The sequence below is a fragment of the Lynx rufus genome, unplaced genomic scaffold (genome assembly GCF_022079265.1).
Source record: "Lynx rufus isolate CCGP_SWC_20201006 ecotype Redwood Valley unplaced genomic scaffold, mLynRuf1.p SCAF_3, whole genome shotgun sequence".
NCBI classification, from domain to species: domain Eukaryota; kingdom Metazoa; phylum Chordata; class Mammalia; order Carnivora; family Felidae; genus Lynx; species Lynx rufus.
The window spans coordinates 59,516,108-59,542,804 of NW_025814845.1; the positions used below are offsets into that span (position 1 = coordinate 59,516,108).

Consider the following 26,697-nt stretch of genomic DNA (forward strand, 5'->3'; position numbering starts at 1 on the left):
ATAGCCATTCCTAAGGGGTTTTTGTGACAACATCAATCCACTTTTGTTTTTTTAAGTTTTAAAAACATTTATTAAAAATATTAAAAATAACAATGATCACATTCTATGTTAACATACGTAACAGTTTTATGCAATATAAATATATTTTTCCAAATCAAAAAATTGATGAGATGCATTGTTTTATATTTTTGCAGATCTTTTTAATGTCTGACTTAATAGAAGACAGCCTGGTCTTCAGATCTGCTTTTCATTTACTCTAATGCAATATATCGTTATAGTTGAAGTACATGAAGAAGATTTAGCTTCACAGAAATATGGTTAGAAAAGGAAGAACTTATACACCCCAAAAAAGTTCCCCCAAGAGGCCCCAGGAAACCTCTGACCACACTTTGAGAACTACTCATTTCAAGTAACTCTCCTAGTCTCTGTATCCCCATTCATTCCCCTCCAGGGAAGAGCATTGGATTTCCTGATAGGTGGCATGAGGAAGGAAGTAGGCACTTCTATTATTTTGAAGTTAGGACTCTTAATGACTATGCCGAGGTGGTGTATAAGTAACACTATAAAGAAAAACAAGAAAATGATTTTATGCAAATCCAGGATAGAGTTTGCATCTGCTGGTGGCTATGAGAGACAGGGATGCCATCATGTAGGCTGCTCTGGGGCATCAAAGCTTTCGGTTAATGTTCAGTTACTTGGGCTGGATGTTTCTAGTACTTGGGGGAAACGATGAATCTGTTCTTTTCCTCATCCAATCCTTTCTGCTGTTTTGGCATAGATCTCTTGAATCTTTCTAGCTTTAAAACACACCTGTTTAGATACATGAATTATAATTATATCTATCAGAGTCCCTTTTCACTTCCTGTACTTGTGTTAACACAAGAGCTAAGGCTTATGATTCCCTTATTGTTGTATGAGTAAAAAAATTAGAGACTTTCAAACTGAAATATGGGGCTAGAATCATGAGCTCCCTTGGTGTGGGAATGGTTAATGACAATGGCCTCCCACTGCTTCAAGCCTTCTGTGTCTCATTGATACAGGCCCACAAAGGCTAGTTAGTTGTTTTGCTTTCTGCTGGAAAATAGGCTGTTTTTGTGGTTTCAAAACTGTACTAAAGTTTGTGCTTCTTGGACAGGGCAACCAACTATTTGACTTGCATTAGGATCTGTCCCTCCGTTGTTTCTTCACATTTGGCTTCGGTATTTTATACTTTTGTTTTGATGGCTGAATATTTGTACTAAGGTACTCTAATGTGGGCTCTGGCAGCTTTTCTTCTCTGATCCCATTGTGAGTGATAGAATCTCGTAATTTAAGAAGTAGACATCATTCATGTACCCTTGCTCAACAACCCCTCGCATCTGTGTTGTAGATGATGAAACTGAAGCCCAGAGAAATGGTAGTATGTGTCATTTAAAGTATACCCAACCTGGAATAAGGCTGGAAGCCTTCAATGATTTTTAGCTTTGGAACATAATGGCTGAAGTAGTTTTATATGTGTGTGTGCTTATTTGCTTTAAGGTGGCTTTGTCCAGCTACGCAATATAATATGGAATGAGGTGGGGAGGAGAGTATTCTGAAGGGTACATATTTGGTGAGAGAGAAATTTAGACCATAGGAAAAATCTTAAGAAAAAGCAACTACCAGTTTTTATTGGAGGGGAAGAAAATGGTATTCGATAATATGTAACTTTAGATTTATTAAAATTTGATTTTAGAATGTTTTGCCATTTGTTTCCCATGCAGAAATATTATTGCCTAAATAGATGAAATCTGAATATGGTTTCCATGGCCTTGAGTAAACTATTTGTAATTACCTCATAGATTGTTAGCAAACAAAACAAAACGGGTATTTTGTGTTGGTGCCACAGTGGCTGGCAGTCTGGACATTTGTTTCAAATTGTAAGCTGCAGAGAAGTGCATGTAAAGGAATGTGATTGCAAGTAAAATGCCTTCAGAGATGGGAGTCTGAGTAAATATTACATTAAGTGAAACAACATAAGTGAAATTGCCAACTAATGCCTAGATCAGGGTGAGCTTTAGAATTATGAATGTTAGTAACCCTGAGGGTGAAAATATTACTAGTTTTAAAGGTTTATTTTTATTTTTATTTTTTTAAGATTTCATTTTTAAGTAATCTGTATACCTGCGTAGTGGTCGAACTTACAACCCTGAGATCAAGAGTTGCATGCTCTACTGACTGAGCCAGCCAGGAGCCCCTAAAAGGTTTATTTTTTAATATAAACTCAGGAAAAGTGGAAAATAGTGTTCCATTAGTATATCAACAGATATTTATTTTCTCTTTAGTCTTAAATATGTGACTGATAAGCCTCTTTACCCTCCTCTAGACTGGATGAGGTAATGAATCTGGAGATGTCCTCTTATCCCAAAAGGGACATCTTTTTAAAGAAGAATTAAGTTGATAAAATGGCTTGCCAGTTCCTTGCACACAGTAAGCAGGGATACAAAAAATATTTCTTCTTCTGTAGCCCTTACTTCCTGGAAGTTTTAGGGGGAAATATAACCATCTTTGCCTTCGCTCCTCAGTGGTCTGTGAGTAGCCAAGGTGGAAGTGAGGAATTTGATGCATTAGTCATGTGGTTTTAATTAGTCCAGATGGCTAACTGCATTTCTTACTCTATCTCTGATGCATGTTCCTTGCATCTTCTGTATGAGCTTTGGTTGATTTTCTTCTGTGACTGGTTTTTATAGCTTTGCTAGAGAGAAATAAGAAGGAGGCTTGCTAAGTTTTGCTTTTTAGATGAGTGAGAGATTGCTGTGGGCTGTTAGCTTTAATCTATAATCTTTAGTTTAGACTTGTTCTTTCTGTGTGCAAAATAAATCAGTTTGGGCAGTTGTGGAAATGCATCGCTTCTCAGATTCTTACTCCTCTTGCTTCCTGCTTTCCCCACGCCCCTTAGCTTCCACTTTCCTTGTGTTTCCACATAGTGGCTTAGGACCTGTGGTGTGGCAGGGCTACTCTCATTTCTGACCCCGGGGATGGTGACCTCGGTAGTACAATGCACTTGTGTGAAGCTGTGGATGTGCCCTGATGGCCAAGACACGCATATCACTCTGTGGTATATAAAAGGTTGGCCAGGCCTTATTAACATAGTATCAGTCACTTTGGAGGTAGTCTGCCTGGCTTGGAACCAACCACCCTGAGCAGCTCAATCTCTGAGCTTCAACTATAAAATGGGAATAATAATAGTACCTATCTCAGAAGTGATGGTGAGAGATAAGTGAGATCAATGTAAAGTACCCAGGATGGTACCTGTCATATGCATATAAATCTATTTATGGAGAGAGGGAGAGAGTGGACATAAGCGCTTTGTAAGTGTTAACTTTAACGTAGCAGAATGATTACTTCCTGAGACCAAGAGCCCGTATGATGTTGGACTTCACACTAGGCACAATTGCTTGCCTCTAAGTGTTGGGAAGAGACCATACTGAAGCATGTGGCTGAAGCATTAATCTCTCTTCTCCATTTTCCAATGACCCTCTTAAACCTCATCTCCTCCATCAAACACACCCTGGGCATTTTAGCCCATAACGAATGCCACGCCTGCATGGCAGTCCTTTTTTGTTGGGGGAGGCAGAGGAAGACTGTTAACTCTGTGAGAACTGTGTCTCTGCATTCATTCACCCTAAATATACAGCACTGGCACAGGTGACCTTGTGGTACCGTACAGAGGAAGAGGAGTAAAGCAGGTTTCCTGTCCTTAAGAAATCCACATTCTTCCCAGGGCCTGACCAGTGGAAAGCTAAATGTAGTATTAGATGCTGGATGTGACGAGTGGCCCCAGTACAGTGAATAGAGAGCAGTGGTGTGTAATTTAAGGAACCAGGGAAGCTTAATGAAGAAGATAGGATTTTGCCTGGAATTTTAAGGATGAGTAGGATTTCTCACATAGAGTTAAGGATGGAGGCATTCTCGGTGCAGAGATGGGTTGCTTCAAAAAGAGTCAATTGTCCAGTTTAAGGTATTGGTGGTGATGGATTTGGAATCTGGCAAAACTGGTTTGAATGCTGGTTCTGCCATTTAATTGAGCTTTGGTTTGTTTCCTCATCTATAAAATGGAGCTAATAATATCTGTTTCACGAGGTTATAAGGATTAAGCAGGAAGATTTTTTTATAAAGGTCCAGGTACAGTATGTGGTAAAAAAAAGTATCCAGTAAACCATTATTTACTTGATGGTTGTGGCGAAAGGAGGAAAATACTGAAATACTCGAAGAGACCACACACGGTCATCTTGGGGTATCTTGTTATCTTGTTTGTTTTTGCTAAACCACACTTAGCATTGTAATCTTTACATAAATCTTCAGTTATTGCTTTTTGGTTGATTGATCAAGAGAAATATCACCCCCCCACACCCCGCTTTTTAGTTCTCTGCCTAAAGTAGTGGTAGAGCCTGTTCCCTCTTTTCACTACTCTGAATACTTTAACCTTCATTGTTCACGTACTCCAGGGAACTTTGAATTGATACCTTTAAAAGGTATCAGTCTACTTTTCCACCCTGATCCCAGAGTACAAAGTACATTTATTAGTGCTTTACTCTTCTGTGAGGACTGAAGCTTCACTAATAATTAGTGATTATTCCCTGAGTGTTTTGTGCATGTGAGTAGCCAGCCAGATGACTTGTGGCTGTCACACTGTCCTTCTGAATTATTAATATCTGGGCTAAAGAGTGTGTAGGAAGTTGGCTTGAGCAGGAGTCCTGGGGGGATAGATGCCAAGTTTCCCTACATTGGTGGTTGCAGCTACCACAGTGCACAAAACCCACTCCTGGTAATAACCAACCTCACTATGCACAGTTGGTGCAATTGTGGCAAAAGGGGTTTAACTCTGTGTAGCCATGATTATAGTAAGATATATGGTCTGACCCTCTTTATGTGGGAGGGATTTGAGGCTTGGATTTTTCTCAAATCTAAATGGCCAAAGTTGCTTTTCTTGTTTTTGCCAGTGTAATTACCACTTTTTCCCCCCTGCCTGCCTTTCATTTTCACTATGTGAATAATAATTATTCTAATGAACCATTAGGCTTTGGAAGAGTTTAAAGGCAGCTACTTGGATCAGTGCCTAAGACTTTCTTTCACACTGGCTCGCATTTAACTTTCTCAGTTTTTCCTTCGTACCGAATATATGAATTACAGTAAGGATCTCTTGCCAAGGAATAATTTTTCAAGTTTTGATTTCAGTTTAATGCCTCCCTCTAATCGTGCTATCAGAGACTGTCAGAAACATATTCCCATTCACATATCCCCTAATTCTTAATCTGTTAATCGAGGAGCATTGGGGTGGAACCAGACCCCATCTCAGTGAGAAGTCTGGGCTGCTGACCCAGCCCCTTTGTGCTCTGTGGGAACAACGTGCATGAAATTGTAACCTCTGCTATTTGCTGCACATATTTTATCATCTATTTTTGAGAGCTAATGGGATTTTATAACAATGTTGTATGTAGTAGAGGTTTCCGTCCATCCTCCTTGGGTCCTACTTGGTTATTCAGAAATACCATGATAATAATGATAATGAAAATGCTTCTTTAAGAGACAATGGAGGGGGTGAAGGGGACTGTGGGAACATTCTTCTGTGGCAGCATGTGAAAAGAAGGTTTGTTTTGCATTAGCTGATCAAGACAAGGAAGCCAGCATCCAAAACCGTCCATCAGTAGCAAACATTTGAGAATAGAGGAAAATTATAATGTAGTCCCTTGGGTCTGCTTTCCTAAGCACACCAATATGTGTGAGAAAACCCCTAAACCACCTTTCTTTTATGGCTGGATGGATGCTTCTATAATATGCAGTTAACTTCTTTAAGGCAGAAAGTTGTCTGTTCTGCTGGTGGAAGTATTTCTTTTTTAGGAGTTAATTGGTTCTATTTTTTTGAGGAGAACAGAGTAAGAAAGAAGAAAGCTTTAGCTTGATTAGAATGGCAGAAATTATAGTCATAACTACTGGAGTCAATGTATTAGGTTCTCTGCAAGATACACTTTTTTTTTTTTTTTTTTTTTTTAATGCTCTAAAGGAAGTTTGCATGAAATAGCTTACCATTTGGATGGTTGCCCAGGCTTCTAATCTGGGTTAAAACCTTGGCTAGAAGGCAGTTCTACACTCAAGATCCCTTGGTCTGTTGCTCTGGTGAGATGTTCCTAAGTGCACTGGTTGGAACAGAAAAATCTTTCATGATGACTGCTCAGTGATTGTTCCTAGTTCCCATCCCTCACTCAGCACTGGAACTCCCAGCAACAGAGCCTGGGCATGTATTCAGTTATGTATTGCTTATATGTTTCTTTATAATACTTCACTTTAAGGAATATTTCCAGTAAACTGAAATGTGAACCAGTTTTAAAGTCTTATATCCTCTATTCTTAATTATTCTTCACTTTTTCCAGTTCGTTGATTTCCTTGCCCTGTGGCTCTCTTTGTTTTCCTGCTGCTTCCCTTGACAGACTACTTCTTTCTCTCCTCCCATCTCCATTCCTTCTCCACAACACTCTGAATCTAATTTAACCTTACCATGACCTAGGTCAGATCTGTCTTCCTCTAAGGAAACCTTACTTTCTTGCTAGGGCCGATGTCCATCTCCGTTGTCCAATCTTGATAAGCTTTGTGCTGTATTTCATCACCAGACATTTTGCATTTGTCTTCTGTTTTGTCTCAGTGACTTTCTCCCCTAATAAGGCTTAAGTTCCTTAAAAGCTTTTGCATTTCCTAGAATTCTTATTATGTAGAGGCACTTAAATATTTGCAAAGTTTACTTCCGTTATTGGAAGGAAAGGCAAAGTGACTCTCTAGTTAGTGGTAACTTGCCTTGAGGGAGTTCTCGTTCACTATGCTTTTACTAATTTGTCTTTTTTTTCCTGGAGACTTAGCTGTGTTTTGTTTTGAGTTAGGTAAGTGCTAATATTATCCTATCCTAAAGTTACATGGGAGAATATAGGCATATTATAACATAGAATCATAAGATGGCCCCCAAATCCCAGTGCCCTGGTGAACACACCTGTATAACCCCCAGAATTTGGGAATATGATGGGACAGTCACTCCCATGATTGAGTTATGTTATGGCACAGCTGACTTTCAGATAGGAAGATTATCCTGGGTAGACAGGACCTAATCAGTCCCTTAACAGGAGCTAGACTCTTCTTGAAGGAGATTTGAAATGTGAAGAGGGACATGAGGGATTCCCTGTTGGCTGTGAAGAGGTGGTGGCCACATGGCTAGTAACTGTAGGCGACCTTTTGTGTCAGTCCCTGGCTGATAGCCATCATGGACAGGAGGACGTCAGTCCTACAGCTGCAAGGAATTGAATCCTGACAATAATTAAAATGAGCTTGGAAGTGGAATTTTCCCCCAGAGCTTCCAGATCAGAACTCAGCTTGGACACCATCACCTTGATTTTAGCCTTGTAATATCCTGAGCTGAGAACGCAGCCATGCCACACCCAGACTTCTGACCTTTACAATCAAGAGCTAATAAGTAGGCGTTGTCTTAAGCCCCAGGTTTGTGGTAATTTGTTACATGGCAATAGGAAATTAATACATGCCCCAAATGTATGTAAACGACCTGCATTCCACCCTGATAGTGTTTTATCCAGGATTGAGATTAAGATGCAGTAGAACACTTACGAAGACTTGAGAATTTTGGCCAGGATTGTTTAATAATATTTGCTGAGTGATATCAAATGTTAACTTGTATGTTTACTTCCTGAGAATGTATTAACCATGGCGTTGGTCATTTTCGGTATAGCGCCTCAATTCTCAGATGCTAGAAATGTGTTGCTGCACTCCGAGATGTTCTAGACCAGCCTGATTTAGGAACTGAATATGGCTACTTTCATTAGCAAGGTTGGGGCTGAAACATCCATGGTGCTTTTGTTTTTGACTGTTTTAGAGCTGGTTTGGATTTTTTTCTTCTCCTTTTTCAGAGACTACCATTACATGGTCATTGCCATAACTGAAATCCCCTTCCATTATCAGAAAGGGACAGGACAAAATGATATCTTTCAAAAAGGAAGTGGCTAATTTATATCCGGTGATAGAAATGGTGGCATAGGGAAGGAAGTGTCCCATCCATATTTCATTATTTGCTGATTAATGCATTCAGTGAATAGAAATACATGAACTGAGCCACAATATTTCTCAGAAAGGAAGCACTGAGGAATTGATGTGTGAATATGAGGAGTGGAACTGTACATGAGAAGTTGAGGAAAAAACTCCCAGCTGATAAGGGCCATTAATTATCTTTGACCTATTCATCACTGTTTTGAAAAAGCTTGCATGGAAGCTATACTACACCATAAAGGCAGGCAGAAGGGACAAAAATGACCCACATGAGCAACTGTGAGACATTTGGGTGTTTTCTCCTCTGCAAGATAGGTGATATGTTTGAAATGGAATCCAGTTACTTGGGATCCCACTGCAGAGCCAGAGGGTTTTTAAATGATTATGGCCCTCCTCCATGGTTTTTTCATTAACTTTCCTAGGTGGCTAGCCATGGGAAGGGCTTCTCATCATCTCTGTGATGTGGAGTGGTGCGAGAGAACAGCTGTAGCATCTGTTTCTAATTGGATCGTGCTTTTATAAATACTTCTTGACTGTTTGTCACATTGCTTCCCTCCCACCTCGTCTTCCTCTAAGTACTGCAAAATTTGTAAGAGTCTCTGGAATGCACATGTGGGCCTTGTCATTCCCAAACATGAGACTTTCTGCTGATCAGCACTTTGTAACGTTAGGCTGTTACAGGCATTAGTCACTTTGACTCAAAAAGAAAGACTGGTCTTTGGAAACTTAAGAAAATGTCTTTTTTGTTGTTGTTAATTCTTGGCATGCAGTTAGACTTAACCTCTCTGAGCTTATACGGTCTTTTAAAAACACATTCTGTCTGTAAGAAAAAAGTGCTCCCACTTTTTGCAATTTTTGGATTGTCACGCTCAGTGGCTATTTGCTGAAAGTCTGCTTTACTAATAATTCAACACCACCTCCCTTCTCCCCCTCCCCCACTTCCTCACGATCCAGGGTTGTAAGTGGCAGCTGGGGCTCTGTGCACTTCTCATACCCATTTCTGAGGACTGCTTTTAAACAGTATCTTTCCTAATTATGTGAGAAATCTAATTTCTGATGGGTCAGAGGTGGGACTCTAATCACAAACAAGCCAGCCAGGTCTTGGAGGAAGTGTGGGCCATTGCTGTGTGATGTGAGGTAGGATGTAGAGAAGACAGAAAGGAGCTGGGGGGCACCAGTGAACAAGAACCACGCCAGCGCTGTGTCCAGGGCTTTGGGATCAGGCTTCACTCAGCAACCACTGTGAATTCTTCCCTTCAGAGCCAGGCCAAGTGTAATGGAGAGAAGGGCAGACCAGGCACCAGGTGCTGGGTGTTCACTGCAGTGCTGTCTGTCCACCTGGCCCAGTCTATGTGGAAAACCAATCGGGTGCTGTACTTGCCTCCTTATCAGAGAATGAGGAGGTGGCGAATATGACTGTGTGAAACATTACACAGATACAAATTTTGGTGAAGTCTAATGGGGGTAGTGTGAGGAAAAGGGGAGTATCCAAGTCATGAAATCAGCTGATAGACTGGATTCAGTCACTTAAAGGGTTGGGTGGGAAAGATTTGGCCAAAAATGGTGTGGTGGGTAGTTGTTACATTTGGACACAAAGGAGAAAAGCCAGCTTGGTACGAATGTCCTCAAGAAGTCTTCACGGTTGGGGGGCCTAGGTGGCTCAGTTGGTTAAGCATCTAACTCTGGCTCAGGTCATGATCTCTCAGTTCGTGGGTTCGAGCCCCACATGGGGCTCTGTGCTGACAGCTTGGAGCTTGGGGCCTGCTTTGGATTCTGTGTCTCCCTGTCTGCCCCTCCTCCACCCACACTCTGTCCGTGTGTGTGTGTGTCTCAAAAATAAATAAACATTTAAAATAATTTTAAAAAGAGAAGTCTTCACTGTTGAATTCAGAGGCTAGCAGGGGGTTTAAGATGATTATGCAGTGGACTTTTTTTTTTTCCTGCAAGAGGGTGGAAGCCTATAAATTTATGCAGATTTTTATCAGGGTTATAGCAATATGCATGCTAATCAATGTTATTCTAGGGACTCACTGATACCTTGAGGTAGATGTTGCCACTTGACATAAGTAAAGGTGAGGAAGGACAGATTTAAGTTGAGAATGGAAGATAGGATGAGCTCCACTTGGGAGATGTTGGCTTAGTGATGCCGGCACCAGGGATGCCCAGGAGGGAGAAGTGGCTACAGGTTATGCCAAGGCAGTCATTAGCCTTTGGAAGGTCACTCAAGTGGCCGGCTAGGAAGAGGTCATCTGAGAAAAGTGTGTAAACTGAGGTGAGGATAGAGAATTATGTTAATTCCTGCAATAGCCCTGTGAAGTCCTTTATCTTAAAGTTGACAGAATTGAAGCTGAGAGTTAAATGACTTACCATAGGTCACACAGCTAAATAATGCCAGAGTTGCCCTTGAGCCCTCTGACTTTACATGTCAAGCAATTTCCACTGCGCTGTTCTACTTTTCTGCTCACTTTTATCACTTTCAATGGGACTTGGTTCTGTTATTAGAAAAAACCAAATACTTGCACATTTTATCCTGTTACCCCTTTATTATTACTTCCTTTAAAATGATTTTTATAATTTGTTATTTGTTATTATTGCTTTTAGCATTTCCTGATGTTTAAAATCTTTTATTTCTTTTCCATTTAAAAGGTGTGAGGTGTTTGTTCATAATAAGTCAAATATTACAGAAACATAACAATTAGAAAGTAAAATTTCCGTGTAGTCATATCATTCCCAAAGAAAACTCTACACCAAATTATTTTTGCAAGGATCTGGCAAAGCAAAATTTGTTCCTCCTCTGGCAGTCTTTTGGAGAGACTTAACTTAGAAAGGACACTTGAAATTGGGACAGTTACTCAATATTTATCAAAATCTTTTCTGGTTATTTGGTGGTGTTTTTAAGGGTGGCTCCTTGGGTTTGTTGGGCAGAGCTGATCTACCTGGATTTCTGACTTGGGAGCTTGCCCCTAGGGATGTTCCTTCTCTGGGTTTTGTGACTTGGGAGCTGCCCCCTGGGGATGCTCCTTCCCTGGCTTTGTGACTTGGGAGCTGGTCCCTGGGGATGCTTCTTCTCACTCAAGTTTTTTTCCTCTTAGGGTTTTCCTCCTGACTGTTCCTTCTTCCTGGCTGTCTCTATACTGCTGCTTGTGTGAGACAATTTCCTTGGGGGTTTTCTTGGCTCCAACATTGGGATTTCATGGTATAGATGACAAGCAGCATAGCCAGTGTTTTCCAAGTCATCCTTAAAGAATGGGATCCTCATTGGTAACAAGATGCTTCAGACGTTTTATATTATGGAAATTACCCCAGCAATGCCTGGCTTTAATGGCATCCCCCTGCAGACTTCATAGTTGTGGTTTGAGATACTTCACATTCCAGGGTTTTCCCCTTTGCCTGGGAACTAAAGGCGTCTCCCATCTTCCCACCAACTTTGCTTTCTTTAAAAGAATACGAAACCAGTTCAATACTCTCTAAAATGTGGTGTCGATAAGAATGTGTATTTATGAAAATGATCCATCAGGCACTTGGGTATAACTTACTTCTTGGGAAGTTGGTGAGGCCAGGATCTCTCCAAACACTGGCTGGTGTTCAGTCAAGGATTTCATGTAAGGCACAGCATGTTCTTCTCTGCCCAGCTTCATCTGGGTGGCACCCGTACCACTGAAACAGGACCTCATGACAAGGCACTACCTAAGATGAAGAAGGATACGCACCTCCTCTTTTCTTCTAGTGGGCATCATCATTATGGGGATAAGACAGAGCAGAGGGAGTATGTCTCCTGGTTCCATCTCAGCAGTACTTAAAATTGAACATTTGCTTTAAGACTTGAGTCTTAGTCATTTCTACCTCCACCCATCAGGCAATGCTGGTCAAATAGACTCTGCTTTCATCTGAATTCAACTATACATAGGGGCTATATACTAAATTAATATCTGACAGTGGTGCAGGCTAACACCGTTTTTACATACTCCAGGCAGGTGGATTCCCTGGAAGAATGACTAGCTAATCACATGATTTATAAGGTTGCACCATATCTTGTACTTTGGATAGTTTATGATTATATGTTAGTGACTACTTGATTAACATCGATGTGCCCCACTAGACTCTATGGTTCGTGAGTTAAGGATGCTTTATTTTCTCACTGTCACCTCCTTAGCATTTTGCAGTGTCTAGCATATAGTGGCACACAATAAATATTTGTTGAATGAATAAAAGCATGAATAAACATTTACTTTTTTTCTTGAGCACAGATGATTAACTTACACAGAAGAGTTATTTTTTGTTTTGAGGCTATAAATCCACTTTTCAAAAATCTTGTGGAAGTCAGCAGATACAGCTGAAGGAAAAAAAAAATGTTTCTAAGCAGGGCAGCTGTAAAGGGTGGGTTTATAACATTTTTTAAAAACTAACTCATAATTATAGTTAACTTTACATTTTTGTTTGTTTAAGCCGGAAAACAGAGGTATACACACAGATTTCAATTAGGTTTGGAGTTTCCCAGGATAAGTGATAGAAACTCGCTTTCAAGGGTCATTTAAAAGTTGAGCCATCTTGATTTGGGAAGAGAAAATACACTATCAGGAATTTTCCACCTTGTGTTGGCTTCCTTCAAGCAACATGACAACTGGATTTATGTGTCTGTGATTTTCAGACTCAAGAAACCATAGGGGACACCTGGGTGGCTCAGTGGTTAAATGTCGGACTTTGGTAATGATCAGTAATGATCTCTTGGTTCGTGAGTTCAAGCCCCGTGTTGGGCTCTGTGCTGACAGCTCAGAGACTGGAGCCTGCTTCAGATTTTGTGTCTCCCTCTCTCTCTCTCTCTCTCTCTCTGCCCCTCCCTCTCTTACACTCTGTCTCTCTCAAAAATAATAAGCATAAAAAAACCCCATAGAATTAGCATTAGAACGAAAGACTTTGCTTAGAGGCTTTTTGGTTAAACCTCCTCATTTACAGATGAGGAAACATAAGCCCAGGATTTGACTTGGATCAATATAACTTATTATCTATAAAATGAAGCTTTGAGAAGAATGTTATTGCCACTTCTTGTCAACAAAATCTCCAGTTCTCTAAATGAATGCATAAAAGTTATTGCTTAAATATATATGTGTATATATATATATATATATATATATATATATATATATATATTTTAAGGGGTGAAATCTTTCTAAACTTAAATGGTAGTATCTACTTTTGAAAGTAAAACTTAAGTCTAATTGTTTGCGTGGTACATTAAAACCTACGTCACCTTGGTTAACAAGCTCTCTTTCTTGTTTCTGTCTGATAAGGATCGGCAGCCATAGATCACTTAACCACACCCACGGAAGCCTTCAGTTTTAAATGTAAAGAAAGGGGCTAGCCTTTCACTTTGAATACGGTGAATAGAACCCATCTGGGCACATCCAGTTTGTTCACCTCTGGAGGCTCTGGGCTGAATTAAAATACAGTGAAGAGTGAATCGGGGAATCCAGAATGGTTTCCAGCTGTGGAAGATGTTGATGCCTCCAGACAGGAATGTGATTCTGTGGCTTCCCCCCAGCTTTGTAAATGACTTTCCTATTTAGGGTGAATTTTCTTCCTGTTAGCATCTTCTTTCTCTCCTTCACTTCCTTTTTGTTCTTTCTGTTCTTCCCTTTGTGATCTTTCTTTCTTGGTGAGTCTGAGGGTTTTGCTGATCAGCATCTTCTCCTGGGGTGCCCAGCAGCACTAGCTGAGCTCATTCATTTCTGATTTTAAACTCACAGCCGTCTCTTCCTCCCACCCAATTTAGGGAAAGGAAACCCAGGTTTCCTGAGGACCTGTTAAGTGTTAGGCACTCTCATACTTGCTGACTCCTTCACTCCCAGCCACCCTGCCAAGTGCTCCATCAGACTAAGAAAAGTAGGAAGCAAAGCTGGCATTCAAATCCACGTCTGTCTGACTCCAGGCCCTTTGCCATCCTGCTCCCTGTTAAGCAAGATTTGGAGTTGTGGAACTTATTCTAAAGTAGCACTCATGGGGCGCCTGGGTGGCTCAGTCGGTTAAGCATTCTGACTTCGGCTCAGGTCATGATCTCACAGTCCGTGAGTTCCAGCACCACGTCGGGCTCTGTGCTGACAGCTTGGAGCCTGTAGCCTGCTTCAGATTCTGTGTCTCCCTCTCTCTGACTGTCCCTCGTTCATGCTCTGTCTCTCTCTGTCTCAAAAATAAATAATCATAAAAAAATTTTTTTTAAAGTAGCACTCAGAATGTAGGTGTTGGCATATATTCTTAGATAACTTATTTTTAATTATTTCAATAATGAAATCAGTTAGGCATCTTTGAAAAACTTGTCGATTATAAACTTCGGAGTCTATATTCATAGTAAACTGACCCTTTGGGCAAAGACAGGCTTTTCTGGAACATTGGAAATGGTCGATAAATATTTATCTAGAAGGCTTCTGCAATCTGGACTTCTTTCCCCTGGTAGAGTTGGGGAGCTCTGGCCTCCAAAAGATGTTCCTTGAATTTCCCTAGCCAAAAGCTACTTCTCCCCCTATATCAACCTGTCTCAACCATAAAGTCACTTTATCATTTTTATCTTTAGTAGTATTACATTAAATTATATCCTGCTACGTGGTAAACCTGTTAAGGGCAGGAAGAGTTTATCAATGAATAACAAAAATAACATCTACTCCCTTAGTGCTTTGAGCAGTGAGTATATTTTTTTAATGTTTATTTATTTTAAGAGAGAGAGAGAGCAGGGGAAGGGCAGAGAGAGAGAGAGAGGGAGACACAGAATCAGAAGCAGCCTCCAGGCCCTGAGCTGTTAGCACAGAACCTGAGGCGGGGCTCAAACTCACAAGCTGTGAGATCATGACCGAAGTGGAAGTCGGATGCTTAGCTGACTGAGCCACCCAGGTGCCCCTGAGCAGTGAGTGATTCTGAGTGAACAAACAGATAATTGTGTTCATGTGGAGGTGACCTAAAAAGAGAAAAATGAGGCCATTAAATTACTTTATACCATAGAATATAGTCACAACTCATTTCACATAAAGAAATCACGTAAGCACAGACCCTCCATAGATAGATTAGCAAATGGAGGACTAACTCAATTAAGGTCTTATAGTTAGTTACCTAGTGGCTCCGTGTTGGCACTTTCATTTAAAGAATGGTCAGAACTAAGCCTTATTATTGGCTTCATGTGCCATGGCTGCATAAATCAGTCTGGCCTTGGCATTGCCAGGACCAGTGAAAATATATTTGGAGGTACTTTGCCAATTCTCATTCTCAACTTCCATCTCTAATGGTTGCTGAAGAATTATGATTTTAGAGAATTTTTTTCTACTTTAACATAACAGATTTTGTTAGTGGCTGAAACCATTGTATTGTCTGGGGCTACCTGAGAACTTAGTAGATCATCCTGTGATATCAGTGACTAAACGCAAGGTCTCTGGATTCTAGAACCTAACTTCTGGGCTCAGATTTCAGCTCCTCAGCTTATCTTTGTGACCTTGAGCAAGTTACTAAATTTCTGTGCCTGTTTTCTCATCTGAAGTTGAGGTTGGGTAATAGTAACTACTTCATAGAATTGTTAAGATAAATTAACCAGTTCACTCGTTATTAAGGCTTTTCTGGAACATTGGAAATGGTCAATAAATATTAGCTGTTATGATGGACATGGAATACCAAATACCCTGACCCATCTTTATCCAATCATTATTTTCCTTTCTTTGCTAAGGGGAGTATTTATTGAAAGTCTGAGATTTAATAATAAAGATAATGCTGAAGATCAAATTTCAGCAGTATCTGGAAGGTTTGGATATGTAAACATTGGCTAAAAAGGTCCTTCCAAATAGAGGAAATGGTGTGAATAAACTCTGTTGGGGAGAGACATAGAGGTTGTCTGAGGAACAGTAAGTAATTCAGGTTAGCTGCAGTGGAAGGTGCTCCATGGGGAGAAGTGGGAGAGGAGGTAAGGGATTTGGGGTTAACCCATGGAGGCCCTGAGATGGCAGGCCAAGGGGTTTGGATTGTGGGTCTTTGTGTTCTGAGATCCTTTTGCAGCTACAAAGATTAGGGGGAGTCGGGTGGGGGCAAGGAAACAAGTTGGAAGGTGGTTGAGTAGGTAAGAATAAAGAGGAGGATGTGGTCTTGGTAACTCTCTGGAATTTATGCAAGGTGTAGGAGGTTCTCAAGCATAGGTAAGTGCCATTAACAGAAATAGAGAACTCTGGAGTAGGAATGGGTTTGGGATAGAGAAATACAATTTCAGTTTCACGAACATCAGTTTGAAGTACAGGTGGGACAACCCAAGGGAACCATTCCAGAAAGTCAGAACTGGAACTCAGGCAAAAAGTTCAGTATTAGAAAATGCCGAGAGTCATTTCTAGATGTGTGGTAATGGTAAGGACATGAAAATACAGTAAAACCTTGGATTGCAAGTAACTTTTTCTGCGAATGTTCCACAAAACGAGCAAACATTTCTAATAAATTTTAACTTGATAAACAAGTGATGTCTTGTAATACAAGTTGTACGTGGTGCCAAATGTCACGTGATCACAACTGAGCCAGTGGTTCTTGAAATTTACTTTGATATACCAGTGCTTTGGATTACAAGCATGTTTCCAGAACAAATTGTGCTTACAAATCAAGGTTTTACTGTATATGAAATTCCCTCAGACCGCATCCGTAACTCGAAAGAGATCCCATACTTTTTGGGGAGAGGCAGCTAAGGCAAGAAGCAGTAAACATGGAAACATAAAATGTTGGAGTGCAGGAATTCAATTCAGCTGCTGTGTGGGACTTAGAGCCTTTCTTTGCTTTGCTTATAGCGCTTTCCAGTTTTTAAACCGGCTCATGAACCACAGGAGGAACTTCCTACTTGCCTTTTCCCAATCACATACTGATGGGCAATAGCCCTCAGAATTTTTTTAATCCTGGGCAGAGAATTAGGCTCAAATTATGGAATTTTAAAATGGCAATATAATATTTACATATTTCATATTACAAAGTTAGGAGACTCTGAAGAAATAAATTTAAATTTAAAAAATTTCAAGACCAAACTGTTTTATAACCCTTCATTTTGTATGTGGTTTTCAGCGGGTATAAAAATACTCAGTGGGTGTGTGGGTGGTTTCTCGTGTTTTGGAAATGGTGAGAATATGAGATGCTGTGCATTGGGTTCTGGGATGAGAGCTATAATTACTAACTCTGATTCTTTCCCAGGATTGGCTCATGGGTGGATATCTATCTGAATCTAAAAACCCAGCAATGTGGAATCCACAGTAATAAACCACTCTTTCCTCACCCCCACCCTCCTCCGGAAATGAAAAGAATTGTTGTGGTGGGAGGAGGGGGAGTGTAGGATGATGGTTCTTCCTTGCTTTGCCTCTTTTCAGGCCCTTAACTGACTGTTCAGGTCAGTGATGCAACTAAAATGAAGGCTCGTGTGATTGTGTCTCCCCGGCCTGATGCACGACAGCCATTGTGCAGCTGTGGTGGAAAGAGATCTAAATATAACCCAGACTCCTTTCAAATCCTCCTCCCCCAAGTCTTGGAGGATGTGGTAAACACCCTAAAAATACCTGATGTCTGAACCTTTGAGGTATTGAAGAGGCAGGGCAGGTGGTAGAATTGGGGCCACACAGTGGTATTGGGAGGCCTGGCCAGCTCCCAGGCCTGCCGCGCATGGGGCCCTGCTACCAAAGCTGCTCGGGAGCTGTCGACCATGCCATCCTGTTCAAGGAGAAGTGCCTACTCTCGAGTCTCATATTCACTGTTGGCAGGTTTCAAGGAAACTATTCATAGACCAGGCATCTGTTCTTTGTCCCATTGACCTCAAACCTGCAGCTGCCATCATGGTATTCAGGCAGTGTGCTGGTTTTTAGTTTTATTTCACAGAATTAGAATTTTAGAATGGCAAGGACCTTAGGCATTATAATGTTCATAAAACATTCCATTAAAATCACTATATTTAGAGAGTCACATTTCCCTGCCTGTATAGTGACCAGAGTGATGGGAAAATGGAGTCTCAGTCCTTGATTATTAAAAGAAATCACTCTCACCATTGTAACAAATAGAAGAATAATGAAAACCAATCTTTTTGAAAAGAAATACTGATTAAATGATCCTGTGCAAAGCTTTTTCTTTTTTATTAAAAAAATAGAATTTTGAGGGTCATTTTCTCACTCAAAGTTCAGTATTTTGAATTTACCTATTTATTTTTTTAAGTGATCTCTGCACCCAACGTGGGGGGCTCAAACTCATGACCCCAAGATCAAGAGTAGTATGTTTTACCTACTGAGCCAGCCAGGTGCCCCTAGTATTTTGAATATAAAGACCTGGTAAGAGAGCCAGAATACCAGGAGTCTTGTTTTCAAGGAGGCTTTCAGTATCTAGTTTCTGGAATCCCAAACCATAACCATGATGTTGTAATTGAAGGACCGTAGCTGACCTCTGTTTTCCTGGAAAGAAAGTTTTCACAGATTACCTCCAACACATATGAGATTCATTCAAAGTCATGGAGGCAGTCAGCACATTATAAAGAATATAAACCACCCAACTTTTTAAGTGTATGATGACTACCTTATCCCAGTCTCCTTCAGTAGACTCTGAGAAGTCCCAGTGAACACAGAGCCTGTGCTGGGTGCTGTCCAGGGTAAAACAAAGATGCCCTGAACACCTGTACAGCAGATGGTGGAGATGGGATCAGTTCAAGTGCCAAATAGTTTTAAATATGTTGCATGTACAGTGGTTACAGAATTTTTATATTTGTAACAAGTATGTATCCTCCACTCTGAGGGTCTCAAAACTCCTTCCTATATCTAGAAGAGTGTTACTTATTTTTCATTCTGGGTTGAAAGTAAATTGGAAGGTTTTTTTGAATTCTTGAAGCCATCAACATGATTGTTTTTTATATCACTTAACGCATATCTGAAGTAGCCACCTCCAGAAGCTCCTATTTCCCTGGGCCAGTACACTTTTAGCAGGAAGCAAGATGCCTTGGGATAGAATCTGCTTTGGGAGTCAGTGTGATTTTGTGGTAAGAGCATGGCTTTGGAACTTTTGGTCCCATCAGCTGTGCAGGAGCCAAGAAGGATGTGGGTACAGAGGGAATCTCCTTCTTCCATACCTGTCAAGAAGAGAGGAAGGGAAATGGCAATGTCCACAACGTGGGAGACCCAGGTGGCATAGTTCAAGAATTCTCAAATGTTTCCCCTCTGAAATTCTAGAATGAAGAGCTTCGAAACTTGTCCCTTTCTGGCCATGTTGGATTTGACAGTCTCCCTGACCAGCTGGTCAACAAGTCTACTTCTCAAGGATTCTGTTTCAACATCCTCTGTGTTGGTAAGTGACTCATCTCTTGCTGCTGAGCAAGGAGTCTGACCCTTAGCTGTTGGCAGGTGACTGTCAGAGTGGCACTTTTCAGGGAAAGAGGGGAATGATAATTTTGTTCACTTTTTTCATCAGTAAAGCAGGGCAATAATACCCGCTCTGTATATGTCACACAGTTACAGAGGTTGAGACTTGTGTTTGGTAAATGTTTTGTAAGCTTTGTGATGTTACTCAAATTGTTTTTATTTGTGTTGCACCATCAAGCAGTCATTCAATATTGTTATTAAAATATTTATTTTAACTTTTTTGGGCGGTGGGGTGGGGAAGACTTAGATCCTAACTAGACTATAGGAAATTGTAAGAAGGAACTGATATGTACACACATTGTAAGATCATTGAAAAGCATTTTTATTTCCAGGGTCTCTGACTACAATGCAACAGTTACCACCGTTGAGGTCTTTTTAAAGATATACTACCTAACATAAGTAAAATCTGAAATTATTCTTAACTACCTTAATAAACATAATGTTTAAATTTTTTGCTTTTAGAGCTAAAGAATTTAAAATTCTGTTTTATAGTTGAAATAAATTTTCTGCCTGAATTATCAAATTAAACTTCGTTTTTATTTTTTTTTAACTTTTTTTAATGTTTATTTATTTTTGAGACAGAGAGACAGAGCATGAATGGGGGAGGGTCAGAGAGAGAGGGAGACACAGAATCTGAAGCAGGCTCCAGGCTCTGAGCTGTCAGCACAGAGCCCGACGTGGGGCTCGAACTCACAGACCGTGAGATCATGACCTGAGCTGAAGTCGGACGCTTAACCGACTGAGCCACCCAGGTGCCCCTAAACTTCTGTTTTTAAATTGGAATTTAAAATTGACCTTAGTTTATTCCTGGTAGATAACTGGAAAAAAAAAACCAAGAGACCTGATTTATCTGCTTCCTCAATATGTTTGTTGTTGTTGTTGTTGTTGTTTCAGAGTGGGTGCCAGAGGGGGAGGGGCAGACTGAGTGGGCGAGAGAGAATCTTAAGCAAGGTCCATGCCCAGCATGGAGCCTGACCCCAGGGTCAGTGTGGGGCTTAATTTCACAACCACTGTGAGATCATGACCTGAGCTGAAATCAAGAGTCAGATACTTAACCAACTGAGCCACCCAGGTGCCCCACCTCCTCAGTGTGTTTTATGTATCCTGTAAATGTTGTACATTAGCCTAGGCCTCTGGCCTTGCTACTTTTCTTCTGTCTTAGCCATATCCTTTTTAAAGTAAGAGAAGGAAAGTTAGAAATGAACGTGGGGGAAAAAAGAGGAAAATAGAAATATAAATTGGTTGGTTTGAAGCAGAAATGTCTCTGGAACAGATAATGGCCTTTCCTTCACTGTCATTCCTGACGAATGGCCAGGCTATACAGCAGTAAAGTGGTTTGGACTTCACTGTTTTGTGGCCATTGTCTTCTGGGCGTATACTTATGAGATATTAGTCTGAGATGGACAGGAAGAAATTACACATATGTAGCCAAGTGGACCATCCTTTCCCTAAACTTGGCAGAATGTACCAGACTTATTTCTCTCATCCAAGTAAAATGAAGTGAATTTAGAAAAGGTATGCATTAAACATAAGAACCATCATTTTTAAATTTTCTTGGTTATTGGGAGAAGGGGCAGATATTTTCTTTTTCAAAAACTTCTTGGGGCCACCTCGCTGGCTCAGTTGGTTAAGCATCTAATTCTTGATATCTGCTCAGGTCATGATCTCACAGTTTGTGAGATCAAGCCCCAGTCTACTGTGTTGACAGCATGGTACCTGCTTGGATTATCTCACTCCTTATCTCTCTGCTCCTCCTCCTCTTGTGCATGCATGTGCTTTCTCTCTCCCTCCCTCTCTCTCTCTCTCTCTCAAATAAATAAACTTAAAAAAAAAAAAAAAACTGCTCGAACATATTAAATGTGGCCCCTGTAGTGGGTGTTCATTTGTGGAGAGCCACAACTGGCACACGAGATGAGCTCCCACTCTGGCATTAGGTCCTAAGCATTGGATAAGAGAATAACTGGAGAGAAATACGACCAAAGCAGCCTGCTCTCATGCATTCCCCTTTTCCCTGCATGAAGCCATTTAAAATTCAGCAGCAGAACTCCTGAATGGCAGCTAGTTGTACAGCGTGGCATAAATGAGTTGTCTTTTCTCTTAGGGTAAATGCTCATTGCGGAGCAGGGCAATTCTTCATTAGCGTAGCAATTTGTTGGCAATTTGTTGATTTTCTATTGAAAAGTGTGCTAAATTGTAGGCCAATTACTATTCTGGCTTCTCTTCCCCATTCCCCCCAACCCTGTCTCCAAAATCAGCTTCAAGAATACATGTGAGAGTTATGTCCCAGCCCCTGCAAGCAGGGTAAAGCCTTTCAGTGGGGTTGGGCTGGCTGGAAGGACCTGGTTTGACCCAGTATGTAGTGTGCAGTGGGGTGTATTGGCTCATTGGCTGACCCTGTCTGCTAAATAGCACAATTAGGATGCTGGTTGGAATTCATCACAAGCCACATGCATGCTGCCCTGATGGATTTGTAAAGCAGCTGCTGTCCTGACTGTCCTAGGTGGGTGAACATACCTGTGATCTTTATTCTGGGCTTATTTTTGTCTTGTTCTTTCCTTTTCTATTCTATTCTCTTTTTTTTTTTTTTTTTTTTTTTTTTTTGAGGGAGAGAGGGAGAGAGTGCAAGTAGGGGTGGGGCAAAGGGAGAGAGAGAATCCCAAGGAGGCTCCATGCCCAGCCTGACTTGGGCCTCGATCTCACAACTGTGAGATCATGACTTAAGCTGAGATCAAGAGTCAGATGTTAACCAACTGCACCACCCAGGTGCCCCTGGGCTCATTCTTAAACATTAAAAAGAAAAAAATTTTTTTTTAATGTTTATTTATTTTTGAGAGAGAGAGAGAGAGAGAGCACACAAGAGAGAGCAGGGGAGGGGCAGAGAGAGAGAGACACACACAGAATCCGAAGCAAGTTCCATGCTCTCAGCACAGAGCCTGACTCGGGGCTCAAACTCAGGGGACTGCAAGATCATGACCTGAGCTGAAGTCGGATGCTTAACTGACTGAGCCACCCAGGCACCGCTCATTCTTAAACATTTTTAAAATCAGTTTTTAATCTAATTAAAATAATATGTATTTGTTGCTTAAAAAATTATAAGGTCTCCCCCAGCCCTTTTCCCCTCCTATCCTATTTCTATTCCATAGAGGTAGCACTGTGGAATCCTTCTAGAAATCTTCTGTATTTTTCCATACTTAAAAATTATTTTTGGTGGCTTAAAACAACACCAATTTATTATCTTACCGTTCTGTAGAAGTCCCACATGTGTCTCACCAAACTAAAATTAAGGCATCCATAGGGCGGTGTTTTTTTTTTCAGAACCTCTGGGGGAACATACATTTCCTTACCATTGCCAGCTTCTAGAGGCGACCTGAATCCTTGGCTCGTGGACCCTTTCTTCCATCTTCAAAGCCAGCAGTGTTGCATTTCTCTTTGATTGTTTTTGTATTAGGAAAATTTCCACAGAGAACTCCAGAAATCTGGTTTAAACTCAGTTAAGAGGCCTCTGCAACTCCAAAGCACACTAAAAAGGTAATCTGCGGAATCATGTAATTAAGAACAGCTGTCTCTAGGGATCCGCAGCATGTTTTCAAGACTGTGTCTCTGGTTCTTGATCCTGCTTGCTTCTGCTTGGCTTCACGTTCAGGCTTTTTCTTCATGGGGGTAGTATGGCTTCCAGCAGTTTTGGCCGGCTTAACAACCCCAGAGGAAAGAACCAGCCGTTCTGACAAGTCTCGCTGAACAGTCACAGGATGTCTCTGATTGACCAGGCCTGAATCATGTGCCCACTCAGGGTGGGATCAGGGGTTAGTCCACTGCAAAACACAAGAGGTTCCCTGTGAGAAAGAAGACACAATCAGAAAGGAGGTTGGGCGTGGACAGATACAAACAGATCTCTCACAATTACATAAATACTTTTATGTTTTGGTTTTATACAAATGAGATCATGCTGTTCATATTCTTCTGTTACTTCTTCTCCTCCTCCTCCTCCTCCTCCTCCTCCTCCTCCTCCTCCTCCTTCTTCTTTTCACTCCACTGTGAATCCTGGCTATTCTTCCATGACTCCTTAGAGCCATTTGGCTGGAGCCAGCATTAGCTCTTTGGGACACCAGAGTGTCAGGATTAAGTATTAAGCATACTTATCCACAGAGGGTAGAACACATCAAATCCCTTTGCCACAAATATTTTATAGCAAAATATCTGTATACGAAAACAACTCTCACTGCCAATTAATGGTCCATCTATTTTTAAAGTAAGGGTGTATGAAAAAGTAACTAGTTGATTGAAATATTTTGACAGCCACTCAGAGGAGTAGGTGTCATTTAATTTAAGTGTATCCATGGTACTTTCTTTTCACCTTGTCATCCTAATGTCCCTTTGTTTTTGTTTAAATTTATTTATTTATTGAGAGAGAGAGAGAGAGCACATGACAGGGGGAGGGGCAGAGAGAGAGGGACATAACGCATAGCCCAACTTGGGGCTCAAACCCATGAACTGTGAGCTGAGCTGAAATCAGGAGTGGGAGGCTTAACCACCTAACTGACTGAGCTACCTTGGGGCCCCGTGTATTTTAACACATTATGCACATGTGTGATAGTTATAGCATCATTTTCATGTGATAAATATGGGAGGGGATTGAGAATTTTAAAAAAAGAATTGTGATCCTTGAAAGGAAACTGATCATGTTTATCAAAAAGGTCTTAGAATCTAATTTTATTTTGTGGCAAGAGCTTTTACCTTGCAAAGAAAGGAAACAAACCAGGGCAGAAACTAATCCTGTCATGAGTTTAGTGTAGTTTTAGAGGGAATGAATTAAATGTCTGGTATGGTATTAGAACCCATCTCTGTTGAGTCCTGGAAAGAAATGTAATAAAGAGGAGAGTAGTATTCACTTAACAGGGACGAAAATTCTTGGTGTTAAATTGGGCATCAGAACACCCAGGAGTTCATAGTCTCCCTTCCTGCCTTCCATCTTGCTTATAACACACAAAATCACCCCCCACGTTGCACTTGCATTTAAATAAAGCCCTTTCTTTCTTATTCATGCTGTATTTCTCCAGAGAGTCTAAAATTATTCAGCCTTTCTTCACAATCTTAAATTTATATATCTTATTCGTTTTCAAAAATGGCATTGGATCTATGAGAAGCTTCAACATCAGTCCAGAAGTATGTAAGTTCTTTGTGCATATACAAAGATGGATAAAATACTGTACCACACATGCTTTCGAAGAGCAACCAGTTCAGTAGTAGGGTCAAAGTAAATTAATAATACATCTTGAAAATAAAAATCTTTCTTATAATCCAGCTATAGTTGTTTTGAGAGGATGATAGAAGAGGAATGGAAAACACACAAGTTTAAGATCATTTTAGCCAAGACTACAGTATCAGCATAAACTGTGGAATTTTACACCTCAATTTTTTTTCTAAAGAGTTTTATTAAAAGATTTTTATTTGGGAACAGCTGACACAATGTTACATTTGTTTCAGGTGTACACTTTTATCCTGGTTTGCTTTTCTAGGAAAGGATATGAAATGGTTTATAGGGTGAAATAATGAGTAAATGCATAAAGATAAGATTAACCTGAGAAAATAAAAGAAGCCAGAGATAGGGTCAGAACTCAGAGCTATCAAGTCAATCTGTGCCAGTTAATTCTGTCAGGGATACATTTGTCTCTCAGCCAGTGGTCAGAGCTTAGAGTGAACCCATTCATCCAAAGGACACTCACTGAGCACATATGTGCCAAACATGAGTTAAAAGTTCAACAGTGTCAGATTTATAGTATTTGTAAAGTAAAAACTAAATAGTTGCTCCAGATGAAATAGTTTCCCCTAGAAAAATCTCCCCAGGGATTTTGAGAAGAGCTATGGTGTGTGTCACTACAGCTAGGCCTAGGTTCCTGGGTATTCCCTAGATCACTGCATCAATCCATGCAATGCCAAGTGTCATAATGCCGTTCTTTCAACTCCCTCATGCAGGCTGGTGGTATTAGCCAAAGCACGTTTCATCAAAGGAGTTAAAAAACACAGCTTAGGTACATAGCTCTCTGATTATGTGGCTCCGTCCAAGAATAAAATCTGGAATATTTAGAGGAGGCAGGCAGACCTTCGTGCACAATTACTTGGATAATTATATAGGTTGCCAAATGTGGCAATCAGTAAAAGATGCTGAATCATCGATCAGCGTTGATCAGCGTCACCATTGATCAACTCAATCTGCAGTTACCTTCTAATTAATAATACAATCCTTCTGTGTCTTTTTTTCTTTTTCTTTCTCTGTCTCTCTCTCTCTTTGTTAATGTCCAGCTTAGGGCTTGTGGTTTAAATAAGCCTGAGAATAGCATGGAAAGTAGCACTGCTTCCCTCTGTGATGTGGGTGTCATGTTCACCAGCACTGGCAGGAGCAAGAAAAACAGAAGCCACAGATAGCACTTGAAGAGCAAGTCTCTCCTGCAACAACGGAATGTTTAGGCAGATGTGTTTATAGCAGAATACACAACAAACTCTGAAAAATCTACCAGAATGGTAAATCTCAGTATAAATTATCACCATGATCATTTTTCCCCCCTCAATTAACTTTTAATAAATGCCTGTTCTGTGCCAGATAGTCTGCTAGGGAGTTCTGAAATGCTTCAGAGTTGGTGTTAGTCATTTATTTTCTCAAAATATTGTTATGGTTATTGGGTTTGAATCCAAGCCTTTGCCCAGTAGGCTTTCAGTTACTCAATTAGAATGAAGCCTTTTTGCTCTTTTGGGTATCTCAGAATTATAGAGGATGCCCCACTTTCCGAGGATAGAGAGAGGCCTCACAAGCTAATGCACTCAAAACCTCCCCTAGTTCTGTAATTCCTTTTATTCCAAAATCTGTCATTTCCTTCTCAGCTGCTTTTGGTGAATCACACTGCTGCTAGAGTAGCTGCGTCTAATTACGGCCCTTAAAAGCACGGAGCATAGAAATGGAAAGCAAAGCACTCTGAAATTTAGAGGAACAGTGGTTTTTCCAACCCATTGATTAACCCTGTGCTATAAGTAGTGCCTGGAATGCTAATTGTTCATAATTTCCACCTTAATGTACATGATAATTAAAATTACCTTGCCTTAAAAAAAAAAAAAGAAAGAAAGAAAGAAAGAAAAAGCACGATGTTCCTGATTCACACATGCTTAACTAACTCTCAACCTAGTAAAATGGGATGGTAATTTCAGTCCTAAGTAACCAAGAATCCTTACCATGTAAATTGAAGTCTTGATTGCTGTTTTAGGAAAA

The 26,697-nt window shown here is 40.6% G+C and overlaps 1 protein-coding gene across 1 annotated transcript in view; it reads left to right on the forward strand.

Annotated features, from left to right (window-relative positions):
- The window catches only part of SEPTIN11 (septin 11), an 83,537-nt gene that overhangs the window by 24,356 nt on the left and 32,484 nt on the right, over positions 1-26,697 (forward strand). The window contains exon 2 of the mRNA XM_047091914.1: positions 19,251-19,365. Coding sequence (XP_046947870.1) covers positions 19,251-19,365 — 115 coding nt within the window. The remainder of the gene's footprint in view (positions 1-19,250; positions 19,366-26,697) is intronic.